Source organism: Panthera uncia, chromosome B1, assembly GCF_023721935.1.
Source record: "Panthera uncia isolate 11264 chromosome B1, Puncia_PCG_1.0, whole genome shotgun sequence".
NCBI lineage: Eukaryota > Metazoa > Chordata > Mammalia > Carnivora > Felidae > Panthera > Panthera uncia.
Genome location: NC_064811.1, coordinates 122,600,368 through 122,626,668, shown reverse-complemented (window position 1 = coordinate 122,626,668; position 26,301 = coordinate 122,600,368). Strand labels below are relative to the sequence as shown.

Genomic DNA, 26,301 nt, shown 5'->3' with positions numbered 1-26,301 from the left:
ATCAGAAAGTTGGCTTCAATTGAAGACAGGGTTATGGTTACTTATAAATTCCAAGCTTGCTTCTTTTAAATACTTAGTATGTTTCTGAAACTCCTTGGGTTTTGTGTTTGGAGAATGCAAACCTGAGTAAGAATTTAAGCTATAAGCTAAATCTAATTATGAGAGTAAAAGAGTTAAGGATGAAGTAAAGTTTTAAAGAGGGAGCCTTTTTCCTGGTCTACTTTGGCAAAGAAAATGAAAAAGCTGGTAAGTTCAAGAACGAGGTAAACCTAAATCAGTATTTTTTAAAGTTTTGATCCATATGTGCAGTAAGAAATATATAATAATTGGTCCAATTTTTAAAGACTTGCAACAGGAAGATTAATAAGATGTACCTTGTAAATACTGTGTGCTCTTTGTAAGTAAGCCACAAAGAAAATAAGACATACCTTCTCTCTACATTGCCTGCTCTCGTTGCTCTAGTATTATACTACCCAGCTTTACTTTCAATAGAAATGTTTATAATAGCGGACAGAATAAAGACTCCAATTTACAGTGAACCAGTATATGTATGTGAATGTGTGTGCATAAATATATAAAGCAAAGATTTTGAGAAATAATATTTATTATTGCTATTTGTAACATACTACTCTGGCACTTTCTAGATTTTATTTGCAGTATATAACCCAGTTGGTTGTGATTAGCAATTTGAGAAACTCCATCTTAAGTAAGAAGTGTCTCCCAAATAGCACCTACATGTCTTCTGACTATGGTTTAATGAATAATTAAGACTACTCAGCCTAGATTTATTTGCTGACACCTGTGACAGCATTGAGGAAAAGTAGACTCCATTGCTATCATAAGTTTTTTTTTTTTTAATGTTTTATTTATTTTAGAGAGAGACAGAGTACAAATGGGGGAGGGGCAGAGAGAGAGGGAGACAGAATCCACGAAGCAGGCTCCAGTTTCTGGGCTGTCAGCACAGAGCCCGATGTGGGGCTCAAACCCGTGAACCATGAGATTATGACCTGAGCCGAAGTCGGATGCTTTAACCGACTGAGCCACCCAGATGCCCAATAAGTTTCTTATTTATCCTCCCAATCTTCTATCCAGTTTATTCTTTTCATCTGAAAATCATGGATAACTTATTAATCTATTAGTAGTGTTGCAAATAAGATTTTTAGATAGTAGTTGTTTTAAGATTTATATTAGGTCCCATTTCTTCTAAAAGGAATAGAAGATATAGGTATCCTTCATTGTAGGTGTGTAATCTTTAACCTTTAATTTTTTTGCACTTATTTCTTTTTTGCTGTGCCTCTAATCAAGAACTTTTTGAAAAAAACATTAAGAGTTTATGTTGAAGTAATGGGAGACAAAAAATTGCAGAAAATAAATGATAAATTCTTATTTATTGAAAGACATCCAGTTGAGAAATAGAGAAATAATTGTTAGGTAGGCATATATGGCACATGATTATGATTAAGTTCCACTAATTCGTATTTCCAAATTATACTTTCTGCTAAATTCCAGAGCGTTCTATTCATGCAGCAGTGGTAGAAGCATTGATTTTTTTTTTTTTTTTTTAATGTCCATCCTCTTGATAAAGCAATGTAACACCAGGAACATTTAGTAGAGTCATTTTCTACCATTTGAGTATGTGATACTCTAATGTTAAGAAATCAAGTCTAAGTCTAGGATATTTAAACTGATTATTTGTGATATACAAAACTCAGTTATATAAATCCAGTAGTTGTACCTGGCTTTCTCACCTTCTTTGTGTTGAAAACTTTCCATCATTTATGGCTTGTCCCAAGCACAAAATCCTGAGCAATGGGATACCAAGTGATGAAATAACATGGTAGAAGGAGCACAGTTTGCTTCTGCACACTTGTTCAGGAGGCCACAGATTTATCTGAAAGTTCATTTTTATCTCCTGTAGTGTCATTATACATTTCATCAGGTATGTTAGCCATAGTAGGCGTAGTCTGGGGAGTCACAGTGTGTCCAAACCCTTGGTAATGACCCATGGGTGAAGGTGGTACAGAAGAGGCAACAGAAATTGCATCTTGTGATGATGACGATAACAAGCTTGTATGTTCATTTTGATCTTGGTCCTCAGGAAAAAACTTCTTCCTAGGATGTCCCATGACTGTCCTTCCTTTAAAGTAATAGAAAGGTTTTCAAGTTAGCCAAAAGTTATTTTTATCACTATAAACTTACCATGCTAAAAATAAGTTCCACCTCCCCACACCCAATTTTACTGGTACTGCTTTAAACAGTCTTTTCATCTCTTAAAAATAGCTACTAAATTGCCCTAGTATGAGAACTCCAATAACCTGTTTGGATGAATGAAATGGCTGGTACTTACCAACATGCCTTACTTGCTCAGAAATATCATCCCTAATATCTGAAACATCCCACATGGCAAGAAAGGAATCAAAGCATGAGCCCTCTTCTGCTTCTTGGACATAGGGTTTATATGAGAAAGTGTAGTGATGAGCAATAGCAGCAAGGAACATCTCAATACAGATGATAAAGTCCTACAACAACAACAGCAACAAAAACATCAGCCATCTTTGAGCTTAAATCTAGTTTTGTAAATAAAAGCACTATCTTTCTTTTCAAAAAGTATTTAAGTATTGACATCTGTTTTTCCCCATATTATACTCATTTTCCAAAATAACTGTCTCCGACCTCAAAAAAAAGGCAAAATGGCAAAAATCTAAACCTCCTTTATACTCCCCAATCAAGTATATCTTAAAGTACAGTGCATTCTCAATCCACTGCCCAAGGACTAAAGACAAATGCACAGAGAAAGAAGGAAAAACAAATTCTAGGTTCTATTCCTGGCTCTACCACGAGTGATGATGGCTAGTTTCCCTACACTTCCCCGTTTCCTCATTTGTGAAGTGAGAATAGTAGCCCCACAGCCTGCTTGTTGTCAGGTTTCAGAGATAATATGTAAAATGGGTAAATAGTAAAATCATATTAAATTCACAGATAGCACTAACCTGGAGTCCGGTAGCCACAGCTTCTACAGTCTGCCATTCCCATGTATGCTTTTCAGAAATAACGCCAACTTTAACCAACAAAGCAATAACTACTGCTTGCCTATATGTTAGGAAAAGGTAAACGCCAAATCTATATCAAGCATAAAATGAGCAGTTGTTTTACAAATATGCCATTTAAAAAAGTTAACCCTGCACAACTTGTGGACCACCACCACCACCCTGTCTTCATAGCATATTATATTATAGCATATATCTATATTAAAAACATTTATTTGCTTTACAAATTTATTCTTCTAGTATAGTTTCATTGTATGAGTTTTCATTATGTATTTCTAAATATATGTAACCTCAGTATTTGGTTTCTATGTCTTTTTGTTTTGAAAGTGTGTACAAGCAAATGTTTCCTATACATAGACAATGCCTAACACCTTGTATATCAGGCATTTAAAATAAAATACAGGACAGATACTTCAATGTTATTTACACCTGTCTTAATTATCCAGATTATTCTTTAAAACATTAAAACCCGTCTTGTTTGAAGTGCTGGAACTAGAGACAAACTCAGAAGGTGTCAGACTCCCAAGATGGAGTCACACTGAACATTTCAAGCACATCTATGGATATAACCCTGGGTGAAATTTAGACAGCTAATAATAAGATAGTAAGACGAGTTTTCATATTTCTGCATATAAGAATTTTACTTCAATATTGCTTGTAATGGTGAAAAAATCAGGAACATACTAAATGTCAATAGAAGATTAGTTAAAAAGTTAGATCCACAGAACAGAATACTTAGCAAAACCAAAAAACAAAACAAACCCAAACAACAAGAAAATTATATCCTCACTTTATAGACTAAGAACTATATACACAATATACTGAATGTATCATTGAATTCTACAAGTTTTTATAGTATGAAACCATTTCTGTGGAATTTTATATGTGACATTATGTGCACCACAATGTTAATCATTCTTTCTGGGTGGTAGGAGTTCAAGGATTATTCTTTTTCCCCTTTTCATATTTGTATGTTAGTGTATTTGTTTCTAGGTCCCCTATCACCCACTCTTTCACTAAATTGGGACCATGAACAGTTTTGTCTTCTGCTTTAAAGAATGTATTTTACTAATGAACATTATACCTCACAGTATTAAATATTCTATATTTATCTTCCAAACTGCAGACTATTCTCTTATGTGAAAGGACCATGATATATTTTAATGATTCCTCTAGTGTTGAGACATTTAGATTGTCTCAAATTATTTTCTTGTAAATGTTATGCTATCTGATTACTTCTTTATGAAAAACCAAGAAGGGCTAAAAGGATGAACTTTTTAAAAGGTAAGCAGAGACATTTTAATTCATCTTCTACATTAAGACCATTTTGAAAATCCTCCCTAATCAACAGTATTATTACCCTGTAGAAACTAAGAACATTTAAGAGAAAGCAACACTTACCAAAAGGAAACAAAAACCACCAGCTTTACACAAAGAAATTTGCCAACAGGTTGAATTGGACTCAGTTCTTCCTTCAGTACTTTATAAAATAGCAGCAGACAATACATGGCAAACTAGAAACAAGATTAACAGTTAAACTTCTTCAATAAGATTAATTAAATATGGTAACAGAAATCATACAGTTAGTTATAAACCAGAACCTGGTACACAGTCATGGTTCAGGCAATATTTTTTAGGTTTTCTATTCTGTTATTTTTAGATTAACAACAAGCTTTTATAGTTTACTGGGGATGAAAATAATGATATGAAATTTCTAATAAGAGATGCATAATGTCTTCCCTGAAAGTGGCTTTAAGTGTTCACTTACTGGAACCCATAAAGAAAACAATGAACAAGTGACTGTCATGAAAGGAAGAAAAGGCTGTCCCTCAGCAGCCAAGATAAAAATATATTGATCTGCTTATTAATCGCTTTTATATACAAATTATCATTAATTTTATAAAAGTTAAGTTTGACTATCTTACTCTATTATATATATGTTATTTATAAAACACAGTAAATAAGTACTATTTGAATAAAATTTGCCCATGAAAAATGAAAGTAAGGAATCAACAATTTTTCTTGAGGGCAGTATGTTAATCTGGCTGAATTTACTTTTTTAAAATAAACGCTCCAGACAGTATTAACTATTTTTTAAAAATCAACTGTAATAACATAGTATAGTGTACATAGCAATAAACATTTCCCTAAAAGTTTATTTTTTCCCATTACAGTCATAGAAAATGTTTCTTTGAAATATTTTAGAATATAAAAGCAGTAAAGTAAAATATAAAGTTGTCTATAGTCCCATTGTCCAACCATTCCATTCTACATATAGGTGGTTTTTAACAGGTATCACCAACTGAAAATAAAATTTGGTTGCCTGATTTTCCCTCACTTAAAGTACCTTACTTTTTCATATATTTCATAAGGATTATTATTAATACTTTTAAAAAGATTTTAAGTACTCTCTACACCCAACATGGGGCTCCAACTCACAACCCTGAGATCAAGAGTTGCAAGTTCCTCCAACTGAGCCAACTAGGTTGGCCCCTCATAAGGATTATTTTTAATTACTGCCTAGTATTTTGACCAGTGGAAGGACCATCATACATTTAACCAGTCCTTATCACTGGGCTTTGAATGGTTTCCAGTCTTTTTCTATTACAAATAGTCTGTATATACAAAGATATTCAACAAACCAAAAACACAACTATTTCTTTTTTTTAATGTTTATTTTGAGAGAGAGCACGTGCATGCATGTATGAGCAGGAGTGGGGGCAGAGAGAGAAACGGTGAGAGAGAATCCCAAGCAGGCTCCACGCTGTCACTGCAGAGCCCCGTGAGGGGCTCTATCCCACAAACCATGAGATCATGACCTGAACTGAAACCAAGACAGATACTTAACTGACTGAGCCACCCAGGCACCCCCTTACAACTACTTGAGGATTACATTCCCAGTAATGGAATTACTGGTTTTAAAGAACATGAACATAAGGGAAAGCTTTAAATACACAGGCATATAATTTTTTTTAAATGTTTATTTTTGACAGAAAGCACGAGGTGGGGAGAAGCAGAGACAGAGGGAGACAGAGGATCCAAAGTGGGTTCCATGCTGAGAGTGGGGAGCTCAGAGTGGGGCTTGAATTCATGCACCATGAGATCATGACCTGACCTGAGCCAAAGTTGGATGCTTAACCGACCAAGCCACCCAGATGTCCCCACAGGCATATAATTTTTATTATAAACATCTAATAACACACGTGCATGTCATTCCACCTATTATTTTGTTGAAAACATTAAAGATTTAAATGAAGTGCAAGTTCTTAAGTTGAAAGGATTGGACAATTATTTTTTTAGAGCATTTCAGTTTCTAGAACATTTAAAAAACAATTTTTTTTTTAAACCTCTATTTATTTTTGAGAATGAGAGAGAGAGAGAGAGAGAGACAGAGCATGAGCAGGGGAGGGACAGAGACAGAGAGAGGGAGACAGAGAATCTGAAGCAGGCTCCAGGCTCCAAGCTGTCAGCACAGAGCCCGAAGTGGGGCTCGAACTCAAGGAAAGTGAGATCATGACCTGCGCCAAAGTCAGAGGCTCAACCGACTGAGCCACCCAGGTGCCCCTCTAGAACATTTTTTTTTTAAACTTGGCGTTCACAATTTTCCTTTAATTCCAAATACATAAGAGTATTTTATTCTCCCATTTTTATTCAAACCTTGTACTGTCATAATCCAATTAGATATATTCTCTTATTGAGTATGCCCTGGTTATGTATATTTTAAGGAGAGCATTGTGCTTTTATTTATGACATATCCACACAACTATGTAGTGACTACCACAACCAAATGAACAAACATGATCAACAGGTCAAGGTAAAAGTCACCAAATAATTAACCCAAAGATATTTATATCTTTATATATGTATAAGGACATGTTAAAGTTTCTTCAGGTTCTTTCCTATAAATCAAATTTCAAGATTAAAAAATAACAAACTTCATTCTCAAACTTTTCCTAAGAAAATTTAGAGTCACAGATACTAATTTAATACAGTTAATATTTATTGGGATACCTGGCTGGCTTAGTCAGTAGAGCTTGTGACCCTTGATCCTAGGATCTTAAGTTTGGGCCCCATGCTGGATATAGAGTCTACTTAAAATAATTTTTAAAAAAAAATAAAAAAAATATTTACTTACCAATTGTGACATGTTGTTTATTATAACCAAGTAAGTCCAAGCATTTGAAAAGCTAAAGTTTCCTTCATCATATATACCAAGCAGCTCACAGATTCTAAAATGGTAAAAATAAGATCTATGATTAAATCAAATATATATTTTAAAACATAGCATTGACAGAAATATTTAAATTTAGAAGTCAGTTTATTTAAAAGACCCTATAGATAATCACTTGATTTTGGTCATAGAAGTGGTTCAAAATTAAATATTTTTTAGTAACATTACCAAATGATTATTTCTGCATCTTAATTCCAAAATAAGATACATGCACTGAACTAGAAAGGATAATTACTAGATTAAAAAAAATTAGGTTGTCTAATTTTCAAAAGCTTGATAGTTATAGGCTTATAATCCAAGTCTATAACTACAAGTATAACTTTTCCTACAACTTGTCTTGGGAGGTAAATTTTATGAATACCCATATCTAAGTATTAGCTTATGTGATTACCCAGTTTCTAAACTGCAGACAAATAAAGCCTGCCATCATAAACAAGTTAATTAGCTTTAATTCTAAGGTAAATACTGCTAAAGAATTGCTAGGTCAAAGGTAGAATAAAGAACTGAATGCTTCTTTCACCTTTCTTCCCTTTCTTTCTCTGAATATGCACAATATTAGTTATGATTAGCAGATAAAATATGCAATCTACTCACTTTAAATTATCTGATGTTCTTAAATTTTTAGGGAATAGTTTTACCAGATAGCTTAATGATATACCATCTTACCTCATCTCCTAAGCCTTGACAGAATTCTTAAATAAGAAAATTACGATTTCATCCTTGGAATACAGTAGTCATATTCTAAGTTAACCATATAGAAAACAAAACCATATAATGAACCTAAAGTAGTATACTTTAACGTCATGTAATCGATGTTTCTGTAAAGCTGTGTGAATATTAATATTTGGGAAAAAACGTACCTTAAAAATGTTTTCCAGAATGAACTAGAGAATGTTATTTAGAAGAATTCCATAGTGATTCTCTGCCTATAAATGGTCACCTTATTTATTTTTAAAAGTAGTGTTTTCACACACTTTGCTTTTTATAAGAGTATATATATATCATAAACAAGTAAATTAATACTCTTGGTATGTCTACTCAATTGTTCTCAAGAGCATGAGAATAAAAAAAAAAATAATGAGTTCCTTGTACTTACAGAGCAACAATGGTGGTGAATGGTCTGACAACTGTATACTGCAGTACACCCAGTTTGCACCTAAACAGCAATACTCTGCCAAAGAACAAAAAACTTAGCATTTTGACTACTCATTTAAATAGTATCAGATTTTCTCCAAAGCCTCCCATATTAAAATCCCTTTGACAAATGATGCCATATTTATATTTAATTCTTTTATTTAAAAAAAAATTTTTAAGTTTATTTATTGTGAGACAGAGACAGTGTGAATTGGGAAGGGACAGAGAGACCGAGAGAGAGAGAGGGAGAGAAAAGTAGAGAATCCCAAGCAGGCTTCGTGTTGCTAGCACAGAGCCAGACATGTGGCTCGAACTCACAAAACTGTAAGATCATGACCTGAGCCGAAACCAGGAGTTGTACGCTTAACTGACTGAGCCACCCAGGTGCCTCTATATTTAATTCTTTTAATTTAGTCATTCTAAATGGCAATTGGGGAAGAATGTGGATGATAGCAAACAAACTGTTTAAATGCTGTTTTTTAAATTATTTGACAACTACATCTTCTGAAAGATCCCCCTTTCTGTGTTCAGTTTCAAATTCCTGAATAGCACAGCAGAGAAAGAACAAAAACGTGTTCCTGTATGTTTCTAGAAGAAAGACTGAGTAACGGATGAATTGTGTGCATGTATATGTGAAAGCGTATTCAGAAAGTATTATTTAGGGGCGCCTGGGAGGCTCAGTCAGTTTAAGCATCCAACTTCAGCTCAGGTCATGATTTGCAGTTCGTGAGTTCGAGCCCTGCTTAAGGTGAGCTGGAGCCCTGCTTCAGGCTCCATACTTTCAGTGTGGAGCCTGTATGGGATTCTCCCTCTCTCCCTCTCTCTCATTTGCACCCTCTCTCTCTCAAAACTAAACTAAAAAAAAAAAAAAAAGAAAAAAAAAGTATTACTTATTTACATTTAGAATTCAGTTTTCTTTCAAGTTTGGAATTTAAATATCATTCCAGAGAGTATCACTAACTAGATTTATGAAAGGACAAAACAAAGATCCTGCATAAATGTAAGATTACTCAGTGTAGGGGAAAATTTACAAGGGGAAAACAAAAACAAAACAAAAACGGCTCTACCTGACAGTGTTGTGCAAGCCTTCTTAAAAGACCAAGTTGCTCTGGAGTGCCTGGGTGACTCAGTGGTTAAGCGTCTGACTCTTGATCTTGGCTAAAGGGCTCAGGTCATGATCTTGGTTCACAAGATCAAGCCTTGCACTGGGCTTAGAGCCTGTTTGGGATTCTCAGTCTCCCTCTTCCTCTGCCTTCTCCCTGCTTGTGCTCTCTTTCTCCCTCAAAATAAACTTAAAAACAAAACAAAAACAAAAAAACCAAGTTGCTCTGAGGGCAAATGCTTTATTTAGCACTACTATCAGGAGAACTGATTATCAATATAATGTATTATGAATCCCCTAATTTAAGAATTGCATCAAGACTGAGAAGATTCGGCATATAGGTCTTGAGGTGTTGTATCAGGACTGAATAAAGAAACTGTTGGGGTTCTATGTGCTGAGAGACTTCTCTGTGCTAAGGTGGTTCACTCCCACTTACAGCTAAGTGTGCCTCCCTGAGGGGGGCCTAGGGAGTGCACTTGGGCTTGTTTCAAGACTTCTTGAGAGAATGCCTTGGCTGTACATGCTGTTCTTCCTGTCCCATACTCTTTACAAATGGATTAGCCAATTAGATAACTTTGAAAACTGCAGAGAATAAATGAACTGAAGATGTATTTGAAGAAAATGCCTAGAATGTAGCAAAGGCTGAGACAAAGAGACAAATGTGAAAGAGAGTTACAAAGCACTGAATAGAATCAGAAGGTCTGACATATATTCATAGTTAAGACAGAGTAAAGATAAAATCACAAGAAGTTATTGCTAGGAACTTTTCAGAACTGATGAAAGATATCAATCTGTAGGTTGAGGCACTCTGTAAATAAAGGAGGACTAAAAACAGAAACAACAACCTAGATACTTCATAGTGAATCTGCAAAACATCAAAGACAGGGTCTTAAATGGAGTTGGAGCTAGGTCATCTATAATGGAATAACAATTAGGTTGACAGGAGAGGCTTAATAGTAACAACGGAAGCCAGAATCAGGTAGAATAAAATCTTCAAAAGGCTTGGAGAAAATTCCTGTCAACACAGAATTATACATCCAGCAAAACTGTCTTTTAAGAATGAAGGCAAACCTTTTGGATAAGTACATCTGAGAAAAATTACCACTGATACATTGACACTAAAGGAATTTTTAAAGGTCATACTTCAGAAAGAAGTAATGGATCCCGAATTGCTCTGAGATACAAGGAGTGAGGACCTTCTAACACTTGTAGTTAAATCTATAGAAGACTTAAAAGTAGTCACGTTAAAATTAAAGATGATACACTGTTTTGCCACCATATAACCTGTGAAAAAGCTTTTGGTTTTCAAGGGTTTTAAAAAATATTTTATAATCACAAATAAGGAATGATGGACCTACAATATATTAGTATTTGTTAAATGTGGTGTTATAAAACAGATTTGTTTATATTTGTTTGTATTCCTTTAATGTTTGGAAAACCTTAAAATTATTTACTAAAATCTTTATTAAAACGTGGATTCTTGAATTGGATCCTGGAACAGAGAAAGGGCATTAGTGGAAAAACTTCAGAAATCTGAAGAGTCTGCAGTTAATAGTATTATACCAATGTTATTTCTTGGTTTTGATGAATATACCATGATTACATAAGATGTTATGTAACATTAGGGGAAGCTGGGTAAAGGGCATATTAGATATCTGTCTTGTCTTTTGCAACTTTTCTATAAATTGAAAATTATTTTACAATAAAGGCTTACTCAAAAAAATGCAATTAATGAAAGAAGAGAGACAAAGAGGAAATAAACAGATGGCAAGATTTTAAATGAATATATCAATAACCACAAAAATGTAAATAGCCTATTATTAGATTAGAATTTAAAAAAATACTGGGGCGCCTGGGTGGCTCAGTTGGTTAAACGTCCGACTTCGGCTTAGGTCATGATCTCATGGTCTGTGAGTTCGAGCTCCAGGTCGGGCTCTGTAATGACAGCTCAGAGCCTGGAGCCTGCTTCGGATTCTGTCTCCCCCTCTCTCTCTGCCCCTCCCCCACTCATGCTCTGTTTCTCTGTCAAAAATAAATAAACATTAAAAAAAAAAAAGAATTAAAAAAATACTAAACTCAAAAAAAACGATACATCTAAAACATAAGGAGATGGAAAGGATGAAAGTAAAAGACAGCAAAAGATAAGCCAGGCAAATACTAAACAAAGGAAAGATGGGATACCTGGTAATATCAGATAAAACAGCTTTAAGATAATAAAAGATTAGTTGGAGTAGAAAAAGCATCAAAATATATAAGCCAGATGACCAAAGTACAAGAAGAAAGTGACAAATAATTAGTGGCAGAATTTAAACAATCTCTTTCAGTAAATGACAGACAAGTAGTCAAAATCAACAGAAATATAGAAAAGTTGAATAACAGATTGACCCAATGCACATGAATATACAGCAAAGCCACTCATTAATATAGAATACACATTCTCGTCAAGCACACAGGGAACCTTTATAAAAACTGATCATGTACTACTAAAGGGCATGAAACAAATCTTAACCAATTCCAAAGACTGTCTCAGAGAGTCTATTCTCTGACTGCAATGCAAATAAATAAAATGAAATCCAAAACCCTCCCCAAAAAGTCCTGTTTGGAAATCTAAAAATACTCCAGAATAATTACAGTAAAGAAGAAATCCCAATAGGAATTTAAAAACATTAAATGGGATGACAATAAAAATATAAAGTTTGGGATTTGTGTGGTGATGGATATTAAGTAGATATATTGTAGTGATCATTTTGCAATATATAGAAATACCGAATAATTAGGTTGTACACTTGAAACTAACATAATGTATGTCAATTATATGCCAATTAAAAAAAATAAAAAAAACCAAAACCTGGGATTCAGTGAATGTAAAACTTGGAGGGAAATGTACAATTTCAAAGCAGTAGTAAAAAAAGAAGAAAGGCTGTGTAAATCAGTGAGCTAAGACTCTAACATATTAGGAAAAGAGGAAAAGATAGTAAACCAAAACAAACGGGAAGTAGGAAGTAAAAACAGAGCAGAAATTAATCAAAGAGAAAACCAGTATATTACAGAGCCAAAAGTCACTTCTTGAAAAGATTAGTAGATATAGGCAAACTTTTGGCAAGATTGTTCAAAGAAAAATAAAGATATTAAATTTAACATCAGAAATGGAAAAGGAATCGTAACAACAGATCCAGAAGAGATTGAGAAGATATAAACTAATGTATGCCTGTCCATTTGAAAACTGTTTATTCTGCCTAATTCCTAAAATTATATTAAAAAATGATTTCAGAAACAACAGGAAGCCTAAATAGTTCTGTAACTGTCCTCCCACAAAGTCCAGGTCTAATCTTTCAAGCTATAGTATATAATCTCTTCCTGTGATACACAAGTAAAAGGCAATACCTATTCAGGCAGTATAACTTGGATATGAAAACCAGACAGGAACAGTGTAAAAAAGAAACTTATAGTCTAAACTTACTCATGAATATAGATGTAAAAAATCTAAACAAAGTATTAGCAAATCAAATCTCATGATGTAGAAAAACAGATAATACATCTTAATCACTTCTCAAAATGCAAGGAAGTTTTAACATTAGAAAAGTTGTCAATCTAATTCACTAAATTAACAGGTTAAGGCAAAAACCAACCATCTCAATAGATACAGCATAAGCATTTGATGAAATTTAATCATTTATTCATGATTAAAAATTCAACAAGCTATGGGTAAAAGCTTATTTTATCTGATAAAGGATGCCTATAAAACACCTTTAAAAACATAAAATTCAATTATATTTTATAAGAATTCCCTTCAAGATCAGGAATAATGCAAGAGTATCTTGAGATACCAGCACGGTAAGAAGAGTAATTTATAGTATAAAGACTGAAAATCAAAGAAATCCTTTAATTGAAGAGGACATCTTCACAGGGAACTTAAAAAGTCTACAGACTAAGAAAATGTAACAAGATTTTTGGATATAAGGCTAATATGCAAACCCAATGTGCTTTTATACACACTAGAAGCAGTTAAAATGATTTTTAAGATAGATTCCACTTATAATAGCAATAAAATACATTTATGAAGTCAACAAAGATGTACAAGACTTCTATGAGAAAAACGTACTTTTGGAAGACAAATGAAGAGCTAAATATGCAGAAACCTAGACCATATTCATAGGTAATACTAAAAAAATCATAAAGATGTCAATAAAGATTAATTACAATAAAAAAACCCAAGAGGTTTTTCAAGCAACTTGACAAACTTGTTTCTACATTTTATATGTAAGAGCAAAGAATCAAAAATAGCAAGATAATAGGGTCAGGGCACTTGTCCCTCATTTTAAGGCTTATTAATAACCTGTAGTGCTTAATGTATGGAATTGGTCCAGGGATAGAACAAAAACAAAAACAAAAACAAACCCAAAAAACCAAAATCAAAAAGTCACAAACAGACCCATACACATGGAAACTTCACACATGACAGAGATGGCCAGAGAAGTGAGTGAGGTAGAAGGGAGAGAATGATGCTAGGGAAATTAGTCAATGGAATAAAATGAAACTGCATTCCTACCTCACAAAACATACACACAAAACATTAAGTGTTTCTATGTCTTAACAGGAAAATTTTGAAATGTTTAGAAGAAAAGCACAGGACAATGTTTTTATAATGCTGTAATTGGAGATAATTTTTTGAATGAGACATAAAAAGTATTGACTATAAGATAAATTCAACTATATTAAGATCCAAAACTTCCATTTATCAGAAGATTTAATAAAGGTGACAAATATGCCAAAAACTGGAAAAGATATTTTCAATACACACTAAACAAAGAATTAATATCTAAATATATAAAGATCCCCATGAAGCCACAAGACAGACAACCCATTAAAAAAATGAGAAACAGAAAACAAGCATTCCTCAGAAAAGTAAAACATAAATGGTTAATAAATACATGAAAAGTTGCTCAACTTCATTACTAATCAGGGAAATCCAAATTAAGACCACAGCAATATACCACTTTACACCCTCTTGATATGCAAACATAAAGAAGTCTAGGTAATTCCAAATGTAGGTGAGGATGTGGTTCAATTAGAAGTGTGTTTTTAAAAGTTTTTTTTAAATGTTTATTTCTGAGAGAGAGAGAGAGCATGTGAGTGGGGAAAGGGCAGAGAGAGGGAGACAGAGAACCCAAAGCGGGCTCTGTGCTGACAGCAGAGAGCCTGACGCAGGGCTCTAACTCACAAACCCCAAGATCATGACCTGAGCCGAAGTCAGACCCTTAACTACTGAGCCACCCAGAGCCCCTAGAAGTGTTTTATACCGTCAGTGGGAGACTAATATGGTACTGCCACTTCAGAAACCAATTTACCATTGGAGCACCTGGGTGGCTCAGTCGGTTAAGCGTTGGGACTCTTGATTTTGGCTCAGGCATGATCTTGCGGTTCATGAGTTCGAGCCCCAAGTCAGGCTCTGAGCACACAGTGTGAGCCTGCTTAGGATTCTCTTTCTGTCTCTCTCCCGCAGTCTCTCTCAAAATAAATACTTTAAAAAAAAAAAAAAAGGAAATTTACTGCTAATAATGCTGAACAAAATCTAAAGACCTAGCACTCCACTACAAGGTATATACCTTAGAGCAATCTTTTTTTTTTTTTAATTTTTTTTTCAACGTTTTTTATTTATTTTTGGGACAGAGAGAGACAGAGCATGAACGGGGGAGGGGCAGAGAGAGAGGGAGACACAGAATCGGAAACAGGCTCCAGGCTCCGAGCCATCAGCCCAGAGCCTGACGCGGGGCTCGAACTCACAGACCGCGAGATCGTGACCTGGCTGAAGTCGGACGCTTAACCGACTGCGCCACCCAGGCGCCCCTTAGAGCAATCTTAAACAAGAGGAAGAGAATATGTAATACGGATTAGTACCATTTCATGAAAACATTTGTTTCATAAGTGTACTAAATCATTAGATGTGGGAGACGCAGGAGAAGCATCAAAGGAAAAGACTTCAAAAGGGAAGGGCTGGAGAAGGTGCAAGGCCTTAGGATACGTTTACACAGCTGAACACTAGAGCCATTAACATTGTCCAGGGCCAGATCCTCCTTCACACCTGACCCTTCCTAGTGCTATAGAAACCAATTAACTCGAAATTCAACCTTGAAAAGCTAAACCATTAGATTGATTAACACACTTGCTTAGCTGACCTTATGTACGTAGTCTTTTAGCAATTATCCTAATAAAAAGAAGCTTCATTTTGGAGTCAGGACCTTCACTTAACTGCATTTTGTTTGCGGAGTCATCTTTTGCGACTCTGGCCATACTCCCTGCAACAATTAGGTAATCTATTTTCCCTCCTCTCATGAATATACACAAAATTAAATGTTCATTAAAAGAAAACTCATTGTGCTGTTTATGTTACAGCAAGCAGAGTATAAAAAGCAGACTTAGTTTTTATCAATTAACAACTGCAAACTTGCCATTGTATTTACATTTTATAACAAATGCATTATATTGAATTATCCTAAACAGCAATAGCCTGATTAATGATCAGATTTGTAACACTAGTTATCTATTACAGGGAGACTGGTAACCTACAATGTGGTTATACACAGCAGACATTTCACTATTACTAAAACCATACCTCCAAACTGTATGACTTGGTAAATACTGAATATCCTCTGAAAGAAAAGAATACCTGAACTATGGATGCATTGCTGACATTATTCAGGAAGCAGTTGTCAGAATTCAAGGGTATCAGAAAAAAAATGAAACCAACATGAAGAGATTTAACAAGAATAAATGTTAACTGTGTGATTAGGAACATATCAATTACACAAACACAGCACAGGGGAATTTTGGCCAGTAGCATGGTCTGAAAAAGGTTTGGGGGTTTTAGTTGACAACTAGCTAATTGTGATGATACAGCTAGAGCCTCATTTTAGGTTCTGCAGTATTAGGAGGAGAGTCCTGATCAAAGCTGAACTATCATCATCATATTTACTGGACCACTGCAATCTCTTCCATCCTTGCCCACTTGCTCTACCAAGAGCAGTAATCTTTGAAAATGAAATTGGCCTACCAGGGCCTCTATTTAACATCCTATAATGGCTTCTCATTTGACAACGACTCTCTCCTTGAATGAACTTTAACAGGACTCCTGAGCTCTCTTTTCAACTAGGTATCATTCTCAGGCCTTGGACTTGATCTAAGTCAGTCTCAGCAAAAAATACTGCTAAGTCATCCTACCCTTGATATCTGATTACCTTTGATATTTAATCAAGCTCCTCATCTCCCATTCTTGATGTGTAAGTGCTTGGCCTGCCCTTAGTAAGAATTCGATTATGTCTATTGAGAGAGAACCCCTACTCTTGATGTCTCCTCTTAGTAATTTTCCATCCAGTGACCACCTCAATCTGCTCATTAGCTATAAATCTCTGTGTTGTATTTGTTGCTAAGCACAGTATCTCTCCCCTGATCCCCAAATTATAATACTTCTCCCTTACTATCCTCTTTCATACACTATTGTTCTTTTCCCTTCAAAGCATTTCTTGATATAAGTAACTCTTATTATTTGTGTCTTCATTTAATTCCAAACCTCTGAGCCAAAATGTTGGTTCCACGAGTTCTACATCTGTTACGTGCATTAAGATATATCCATATACTGGCACACACTCAATACATATCGAGTGTGTTAATGAACACATTAGGAGCTTATTACTTAAAATAGGTAGGTAGCTCCCTGTCATTTCAAATGTGTAAACTAGAGACCTATTTATTCCCAATGTTGTACAAATGGTTCTGTATCTCATGGGAGGCAATGTACCCCTAGGTTGTATATCTACATTGATTACTATAACTCCAAATCTTTCCAGTTACCTTGACTTTCAACTTTCACCTTATTCTCCATTATCAGTGATCAACTCCTACCAGTCCTTCACTTCCAGTCTCTTTCCTTTCTATTCCAATTTCATTCCTCCTTTTCAGCTTATCTCACAAATGGACCACTGTAATAACCTTCTAATTTATTTCCCCATCTCTGGAATCTTCCTCCCTCTAATATATCCTGAATAGTATTGCAAAATTTATCTTTCTAAAATGGTATTGTCAAATGTTTCCTTGTTGAAAAATATCAAATGGCTCATTCACGTAAAAAATGCAATCTTAGCTTCAACTGAATTTTTCAGGCTTTATTTTCCTTTACTGTCCTCTATGGATATATAATAAGGCCAATTAACTAGTACTAGTACTAGTATTTAGTACTAGAATAAATACTATTACTAGTACTAGTAGTAGTATTTAGTACTAGTACTAGAATAAATACTATTTGTTGCTCCTATCTCATATCATATACTGTTTCCCCACCTAGACTACCTTCTCCTTGGGTCTTACACCTGATTTTGCCATTAACTATCTATGTAATCTCAAGTACGTTAATCTCTGTAGATCCTGGGTTCCAATTGTACAAGGATGTTGATTAAATGATTTCTAAGGTTTTTTTCCCCTGCAATGTTTTAAGTTTGCTATTTAGGATGAATAATGTATGAGAGTAATTTGTATGTGTGGATTATAAATATGTGTTTTATTATTCTTTAAACTTGATTATGAACTACTTGAGGGTAGGAACTCTTCTTAACTTTTTGTCCTGCTCATAGTACTTAACACACTTGGCAGAGAACTGACTGATGCTTAAAAATTCTGTTTAAATACATAAAAAGACTAAAACCAAACATACTTACTCTCCCATAGTCCATGGTGGACAACAACACAAAGGAGGGAAATGTTTCTGCTGATCTTTGGCTTCAAGAATTAATACCAGATTTGGATACCGGTTAGTTAGATAATTGGTAAGGAATCCCATAAAGCTGTAAATGACATAAGCTTCATAACATTCTCTGCAGGTATCCACATATATTGCAATGCTGGGATATTTCAAAGCTATCCACTATGAAAAAGCAGAGAGGTTAAAAATAGTTGGAGCTAAGATAAAATGAATTGCCATTCCAATTCATAGTATTCACAATGCTAATTTTTAAACTTGAGATGTCTTGTCACATATTTCCATCTAACTTTCTAAAATTATGAGGGCTACCAATCTGTGAAATGAATTTTTAAAAGCAATAAACATATTGGATACTGGTAAATAAAAACATTCATGTAAATAGTGAATATGAAGAAAGAAGCTAAATTATTTTGTCATTGGGTTCTTTAATATAACATGCAATTTTTCTTGAGATGATCACCGAAAATACAATTAAAGACATTTCCTTTATATTTAATTAAATTAAAGCAGTCATCTGTGACAACTGCATGTTGTTCCCCAGAATCCACTGGGGAAGGGTTTTTTTTTGTTTCCCCCCCCAAATAAAAAATTTAGTAAAAAGGATGTAATGTAATTTTAAGTATTACATTCTTTAAAGGACTAAGAACACATAATCGGAAATTTTAAAAGATACAGCAAAGAAAACAGCTATAGATTTTTTTTTTTAAACACCCGTCTTTTCTACTATCATACTTCATCTTTTTTATTAACATTAAAAACAAGTGAATCTTTTCACTTTTCTTATTAATCTAACCCCTACTGTCAAATAATAAACTTTCATTACCTTAAGCATTCTGTAAATATTGTTGTATCATCAAACAAGTTCTTAACTAATGAGATAAAATGAAACATACTTACACTATCTAAACTGTATATGGGTACCATCCAAAGAATCCTATTTGGAAAGCAAAGCATAAATTAAAAACCGTTTACATCATATTTATGAAACAAGTGAATACAACAGTAAAAGAATCACAATATGTTAAGGTTTACCTTATTATTGGTTTCTGTAATTCAGGTTGTGTATAATGCACTAAATGTTGTAATATCACCCAGAGTGATATAGGTATAGTCAACAGCAAAAAAATTCCAGCAATAAACCAAGCCTTTGTGTGTATTCCAACCTAAAATAAAAGAACATATTTAAAATAAATGCTCTGATATTAAAATGAAAGACCTAAATAAAATATTTTTTATTTCTAAAATTTAGATTTATGTAATTACTAATGAGGCCCAACATTTTCCAAATAACTAGTTGCTTGTTTTCTTCTTCTTCTTCAAAAAACAGCCTAGGGACGCCTGGGTGCTCAGCCGGATAAGCACCAGACTCTTGATTTTGGCTCAGGTCATGACATCACAGTTCATGGGTTCAAGCCCCACACTGAGCTCTGTGCTGACAGTGTGGATCCTGCTTGAGATCCTCTCTCTCTCAAAAATGAATAAACCTAAAAAACAAAAAAATCCCAAAAAACCAAAAAAACACCCCAGTCTTATCTGTGCTTTTATGGAGGGAGGAGGATGATTTTTCCTTATGGCGTTGAGCATTTTTCCTTGTGAGGCCTTTTGTAACAACGCTGTATACATTAAGAATATTAACATCAGATCATTTTCCCTTAGCTTGTTATTTGTCTTTTATATTTGATTATTGTGCTTGGGGATGTACAGAAGTTTTAAAATTTTTCCACAAGTTCTAAAAATCTTTTTTATGGTCTATTCCTTTGCTTTTATGTTTGGAAAGTAAAAATTCTACCTGCATTTTCTGTGAATTTTACTGTTACACAACATGTTACTGAGTATTGCCTAATACTCTGCTAAGTTTTTTTTTTTTTTTTTTTTTTTGTACACATTATGTCTTTTAACCCTCCCATTTGGTAAGTATTGCCACAACCACTGTCCAAGCAAACAGTGTTAATATATGCTACCCCTCTTACATATAACAATATCAACTCAGCATACTATATTTTAAAAAGCTCTAATTTCTTTTTTTAGGTATCTGATCAATATTTTATCCTATAAAAACTCAATTTCTAAAAATACACTTTCAACTATCTCATCTTAAGGTAGAGTTGAAGTAATTCACTGACTTTCTGCCAAAAAAAAAAAAAAAAAAAAAAAATTGAACCTCTGTTCTGTCCGTGGGGCCCTAGAGAATGAATTTTATATTAACTTGTGAATTCACTCATCAAGGCAGGGGTACATTAATGCTAATGTTTTAAAGGAAAAAAGGTGGGCATTTAATTTTGGTACTTTTGGGATTTGAACAGCTAATTAAAATAGAACTGAAGTCTACAACTTCTAGTTTTACTGTTTTGAACAAGATTTTTTTCAACAGGGGTCAAAGATTAAAGAAGTAGAAAACAAAAGTATAGAGAACAAATGTCAAAAACCCATATATAATTTTTGACTTCCCCCAAACTTAACCACTAATAGCCTAATGTTGACCTTACTGGTAACATAAATAGTCCACTAACACATATTTTGTATGTTACATGTACTATATGCTGTATTCTTATAACAAAGTAAGCTAGAGAAAATGCTATTAACAATCTTAAGAAAAAATACATTTACACTGTATTTATCGGCAAATCTGTGTATATGTGGGCCTGCAGTTCATACCCATGCTGTTCAAGGGTCAACTATACAAAAAGTCTTAAACACTGGATACTAAAATAGTAAGGGAAAAGTGAGTACGTGCAGAAGAAGATTCTAAAAGGAATGTCTTTATAATCATTTTCCAGGGATTTTTGCTTGGTTCAGTTTCATTTATTTTTTTAAATGTTTATTTATTTATTTTGAGTGTGCACAAGCAGGCATGAGTGGGGGAAGGACACAGAGAGGGGGAGAGAGAGAATCCCAAGCAGGCTCCACACTGTCAGTGCAGAGCTGAACCCAGGACTAGATCCCACGAACCATGGGATCATGACCTGAGCTGAAATCAAGAGCTGGATGCTCAAACGACTTAGCCACCCAGGCACCCCTGTTCAATTTCATTTAAAATTGAGTATAGATGGTCCCAGACTTACACAGTTCAACTTTCAATTTTTTGACTTTACATTGGTACAAAAGTCATATGCACTAAGTGGAGACTATACTTTGAATTTTGATTTTTTCCTGAGTTTTTTGCTGTGTGATATGATACTATTCTGATGCTGGGCAGGGGCAGGGAGCTATAGCTCCAGGTCAACCACACAATCATGAGGGTAAACAACTGATATAGCTTCAACTTGTGATGGGGTTACATTCTGATAAACCTATCATAGTTGAAAATACCCTAAGTCCGAAACTGCATTTAATGCACTTAACCTGCCAAACATCATAGCTTAGTCTAGCCTACCTTAAACATACTCAGAATATTTATATTGGTCTACAGTTGGGAAAAATCATCTAACATACAGCTTACTTATAATAAGGTGTTGGATATCTCATAGCTCATGTAATTTAATGAATGCTATACTGAAAGTGAAAAACAGAATGGCTGTATGGGTACAGAATGGCTTTAAATGTATCAGATGTTTACCCTCATGGTTGCATGGTTGACTGAAAACTATGGCGTGCTGCCCCTGCCCAGCGTCATGAGAAGAACATTATACTACACAGCACTAACCCAGGAAAAGATCACAATTCAAAATCTGAAGTACAGTCTCTACTGAATGTACACTGCTTTCACACCATTGTAAAGTCAAAAGTTAAAACATCATAGTCGAGGGGTGCCCGGGTGGCTCAGTCAGTTGAGCGTCCGACTTCGGCTCGGGTCATGATCTCACGGTCCATGAGTTCGAGCCCCGCGTAGGGCTCTGTGCTGATGGCTCAGAGCCTGGATCCTGTTTCGGATTCTGTGTCTCCCTCTCTCTCTGCCCCTCCCCTGCTCATGCTCGGTCTCTCTCTGTCTCAGAAATAAATAAAACATTAAAAAAAATTTTTTTTTAAAACATCATAGTTGAGACCCTTCTGCACCCATACAGCTATTGTTTTTCACTTTTACTACAGTATCCAATTACATGAGATATTCAACACTTTACTATAAAATATGCTGTTAGAGGATTTTGCCTCTATAAGCTAATGTAAGTGTTATGAGCAAGTTTAATGTAGGCTAGACTATGTCCCTATGATGCTTGGCAGGTTAAGTGCATTAAATGCATTTTTACTTATGATATTTTTAACATGATGGGTTTATCAGGATGTGATCCCACTGTAAACCAAGGAAGATCTGTATCCATTTTAATGATGACCTAAAATAGTAATAATAATAATAGCATATTCTAGATCTTCTCAATTATAAGGTGATAATTAAGAATAGTATTGCCAAGTAATTTTAATGCCCACATTTGTTTTTATAATCGCCTTAGTGCCAACTTGGTGGTAGACCTAAGAGAAAAATGATGTGCTTGTGACTAATAAAGGCCAAGCATCCTCAGTGTGCTGTAAAAAAGAAAGTTCTTTTCAAATGATCATAAAACAAGTGACTAGAGAACTGAGTCATTTCAGTATAGAGATACCAAATTAAAAAATACCTTGCATCATAGAGTTAGTACCATTTTTACATTGCAAGGGGTAGTTTCTTAAAACCATCATCTGTCCACATTAATGCCATTAATTTGAATCATTGGTTTTATAGCTGTTTTAATTTCTGAGGTACCTAAAAAGCTATATGCATAAGAAATTAAAGCTATTTTGGGTATCCACATATTTAAGTAATAAAATAAGTAAACATTAGGTATTTGTAGAAATCATTATGTTTATTTTAATTGACATTTATTTCTAAATAAATTATTCACACTTGAGACACATTGATATGAGGCTATCGTTTAACATTATTAAACTTATCGGCCATAAGCAGGGTTGTTTTGGTTCACAAGACAAGGAGGAGATAAGTAGCACAATTTTTCCCTCCTAAGGTAACTTGAAGTAGAAAAAACCATTGAAGACAAGCATCCAGGAGTGAGTTAACTGAACCTGAACCAATTGAAAACATTTGGTTCAGAGTGCAATAAGAGTGTGCTCTGTGGGCCCAATCTTCCTGAGGGGAAGAGAGGAGAACTTACAGAAAGAGTAGCTACTCGGGGCATAAGTGTACATAAGGCAGGGTAAAATGACTGCAGAGTGAGTAGTGTGACATTATGTGTGCATTTCACTTACTTACCTTCCATTATACACGCTCAGCCAAGTAAGAGATAGAAATAATTTAAGGAGGGCATATGGTCATCTTGCCCTTCCAATAAATGAGTACATGCCCCACCATGGGCATGGGATGGGCTCTTACAAACTTCTTGTTTTCTACAATCTCAGTTCCCACTGACTTCTCAGTGTGAGCATTGTGATTCTAGTGTTTAAAAGACAAATGTTTTTCATATAAACCTGTCCCTAAACATGTAAACAGTTTACACATCTCATTTTTACAGTTTTGTTTCTTCACTGCCAAGGATACTTAAAAGTCAGTTTTCCATCTCTATTTCTGCTATTCTGATTTGGGCCATAGTCATTGTAACTCAGGCACCCATGACCTCGTAAGTACCATAAACAGTCTTCTAACTTTCCTTCACTTCCACTTTTCTATAGCTGGTAGTAGTCTTTTCAAGATGCCTGCTGGTTCATTTATTAGATCTTTTTTTAGTTTTTTCCATAGCCTTTTTTTTTTTTTTTTTTTTTGGTTGTATTGATCTCTACCACTAAGTTCCATGAAGGTGAGTGCTAGATTTCTCTCTCTCACCATATAGAACACGAGCCTGATTTATCACTGGGATGAAGGAAAGCTTGCAATTTTTAAACAGGGTAGCAAGGTGACATTCAAGTAAAAGACCTGAAGGATATAAAGGAATGAGAAGACCATCTAGGGGAAGAGAATGCCATAAAGGGGGAGCATTTAATGTAAAGGTCCTAAGGCGATAACATACTCCCACATGTTAGAGCAAAGTCCCCGTGGTAGAAGCAAGGAATTGAGAAGAGAGAGTCAGAGGGGGATTGGGTGGGGTAGTGTCAGATTATGTTGGGCCGTAATGGCCAGAGTGAGGGATATTAGCTTTTAATCTGGACTCGGAGTGACTGGAAAACTTTGAGAAGAATATGACTTGTTTTAATTCGATACTTTGGCTGGTGAATTGAGAATAGTTCAGGCAAGACATGAAGAGAATTTGGTTCAGGGTGTTTGCAGTAGAGATTGCAGATTAATTTTTTCCTTAAAGGTTGGACTTAAAAACTATAGTTAATCAACAACTAAGAGAAGTCTTAAACTAGGTTGATACTACACATATTATTAGCCTTAAAAGTAGTTCCTATACCACACTCCAAAAAAATACTTCAAAGAAATACCTATTTGTAATAAAATGTCTGTACTTGAATTCTGGTTGATAAATCATGAGAATAACCTAAATATCTAACAAAGGGGAAATATTTAACGTAGTGGAATATTATATGAACATTAAAAATAACTACATGGGCTATGCCAAAATGGGAAAGTCAACAAAATATAATTTAGTGAACATACAGGAAACAAATGCATATTAAAATGCATTTTTGTTTAATTATGTAAAAACATTTCCATAACAAAAAGCCTAAACTAGCTGTTGTCTCACCATTGCTCTTATAAAATAGGTGTTGCTAAATAAAAGTACTTGCTGGTTTTTATTAACTTAGAATTTAAAATTCATTATACAATTTTTATAAAGTACCTATCTTAGTTGAGTATTTACCTTGGGGTCTTCCAGTTTGTAGTACTTTACTGATGTCATAATAAGAATATGACATCAAAAAATATACAAGGAACTTTTGCAAAATCTTTATTGGTTAAGAGCTAATTTCTAAGTAAAAACAAACAACAAAGTTAAACCAACTAGAACCCTTTAATTCAGGAAGCTAGTTAAATGCTAATAAAATTCAATACATGGTTTTCAAGGTAGTCCAGTATCTGAACAGATCAGATTTCAGTAATAAAATTATCTTACTTTCAGGGAATTGATGGAATACTTGCAAAAGAGTGCTCTTCTAAGCAGCAATCTTAATATATTCTATTTTCTCGACTTGGCCCTCGTTCCACCTGCAGCACGCTTTGAAAACCAGTGAACAAGAAACCAGACAGGTTTATGAACTAAGACTGGGCTCATTTACATGCCCTGATTTTCAGGATATCAAGTTTGGGGCATCTAGGGTAAAAATGGGCAACCTTAGACGGGCAGGACGGTAGAAGAAAGGGTAGAGGCCAATGGTGAAACACCCTCTTACCTCCAGCTTCTGTAATTCCCACACGCATAGGGGAACCGCAACCACTATGGACACCAGGTAGATGACAACCGCTAAAGGTCGAATCCACTGTCTCCAATTCCTCCAGGTACAAGTGCAAGGCATGTTTCCGCATAAATCAGCTCCCAATGGCAAGGAAAAAGAGCTCGATAGAGATTGTAATGGGGAGCCCTGTTCTTTGGTTGTTTTGTCAACTCGCATGCTACAGAGAAACAGCTGTTGGGCGACTTTACCAGCAGCTCGAGCCGCCTCCTCGGCCCGCGTTGTGCTTTCTGCTGCTACTGCTGCCGCAACTGCGGCCGCTCAGGGTGCTACCAGGGAGCAGTGCGGGCAGCATCCTTTCTTCCCCACACCGCATCTACCCAGTTTTCGGTGGTGGAATACCCGGGCGGAGCCGCTGCCCTCACCTGGGTATCGCCCAGAGCACCGCCTGCACCATGGCCTCGAGGTGAGCGGCGCCGACCAGGACCGGCCCCTAAAGACCCTGCATACAGTTCGGTTCTGCCCCGCCGCTGCCTGCCCACTTGCTCTTTTCTTGGGCGGTCGAGCTTTCTCCCTCCCGCGTCTGCAGGCGTCTCTTCGCCCGATTTTGCTGGCAGATTGGAGGTGAGGACTCAAACCTGCCGGCCCCAGGATTTCCTCACTCACTCCCACGGGACATCCCCACAACGGAACCCAAAGCCAACCCAGGGCTTCCGTTTCCGCCCCCGCCGTCTGAGGTTGCTGATTCGTCGACAGCTCCAAACTGGGCCCGCCCCATCCG

General features: G+C 35.3%; 1 protein-coding gene across 1 annotated transcript; it reads right to left on the bottom strand.

Annotated features, from left to right (window-relative positions):
* Positions 1-1,359: 1,359 nt before the first annotated feature.
* TMEM184C (transmembrane protein 184C) lies at positions 1,360-26,223 on the bottom strand. The gene is made up of 10 exons (XM_049632255.1): positions 25,521-26,223; positions 19,299-19,429; positions 19,164-19,200; positions 18,223-18,428; positions 8,375-8,449; positions 7,183-7,276; positions 4,449-4,561; positions 2,991-3,090; positions 2,348-2,519; positions 1,360-2,137 (listed from the first exon to the last, which is right to left on the bottom strand). The coding sequence occupies exons 1-10, from the start codon at positions 25,737-25,739 to the stop codon at positions 1,872-1,874; spliced, it is 1,413 nt and encodes a 470-aa protein (XP_049488212.1). The 5' UTR covers positions 25,740-26,223; the 3' UTR covers positions 1,360-1,871.
* Positions 26,224-26,301: the final 78 nt, after the last annotated feature.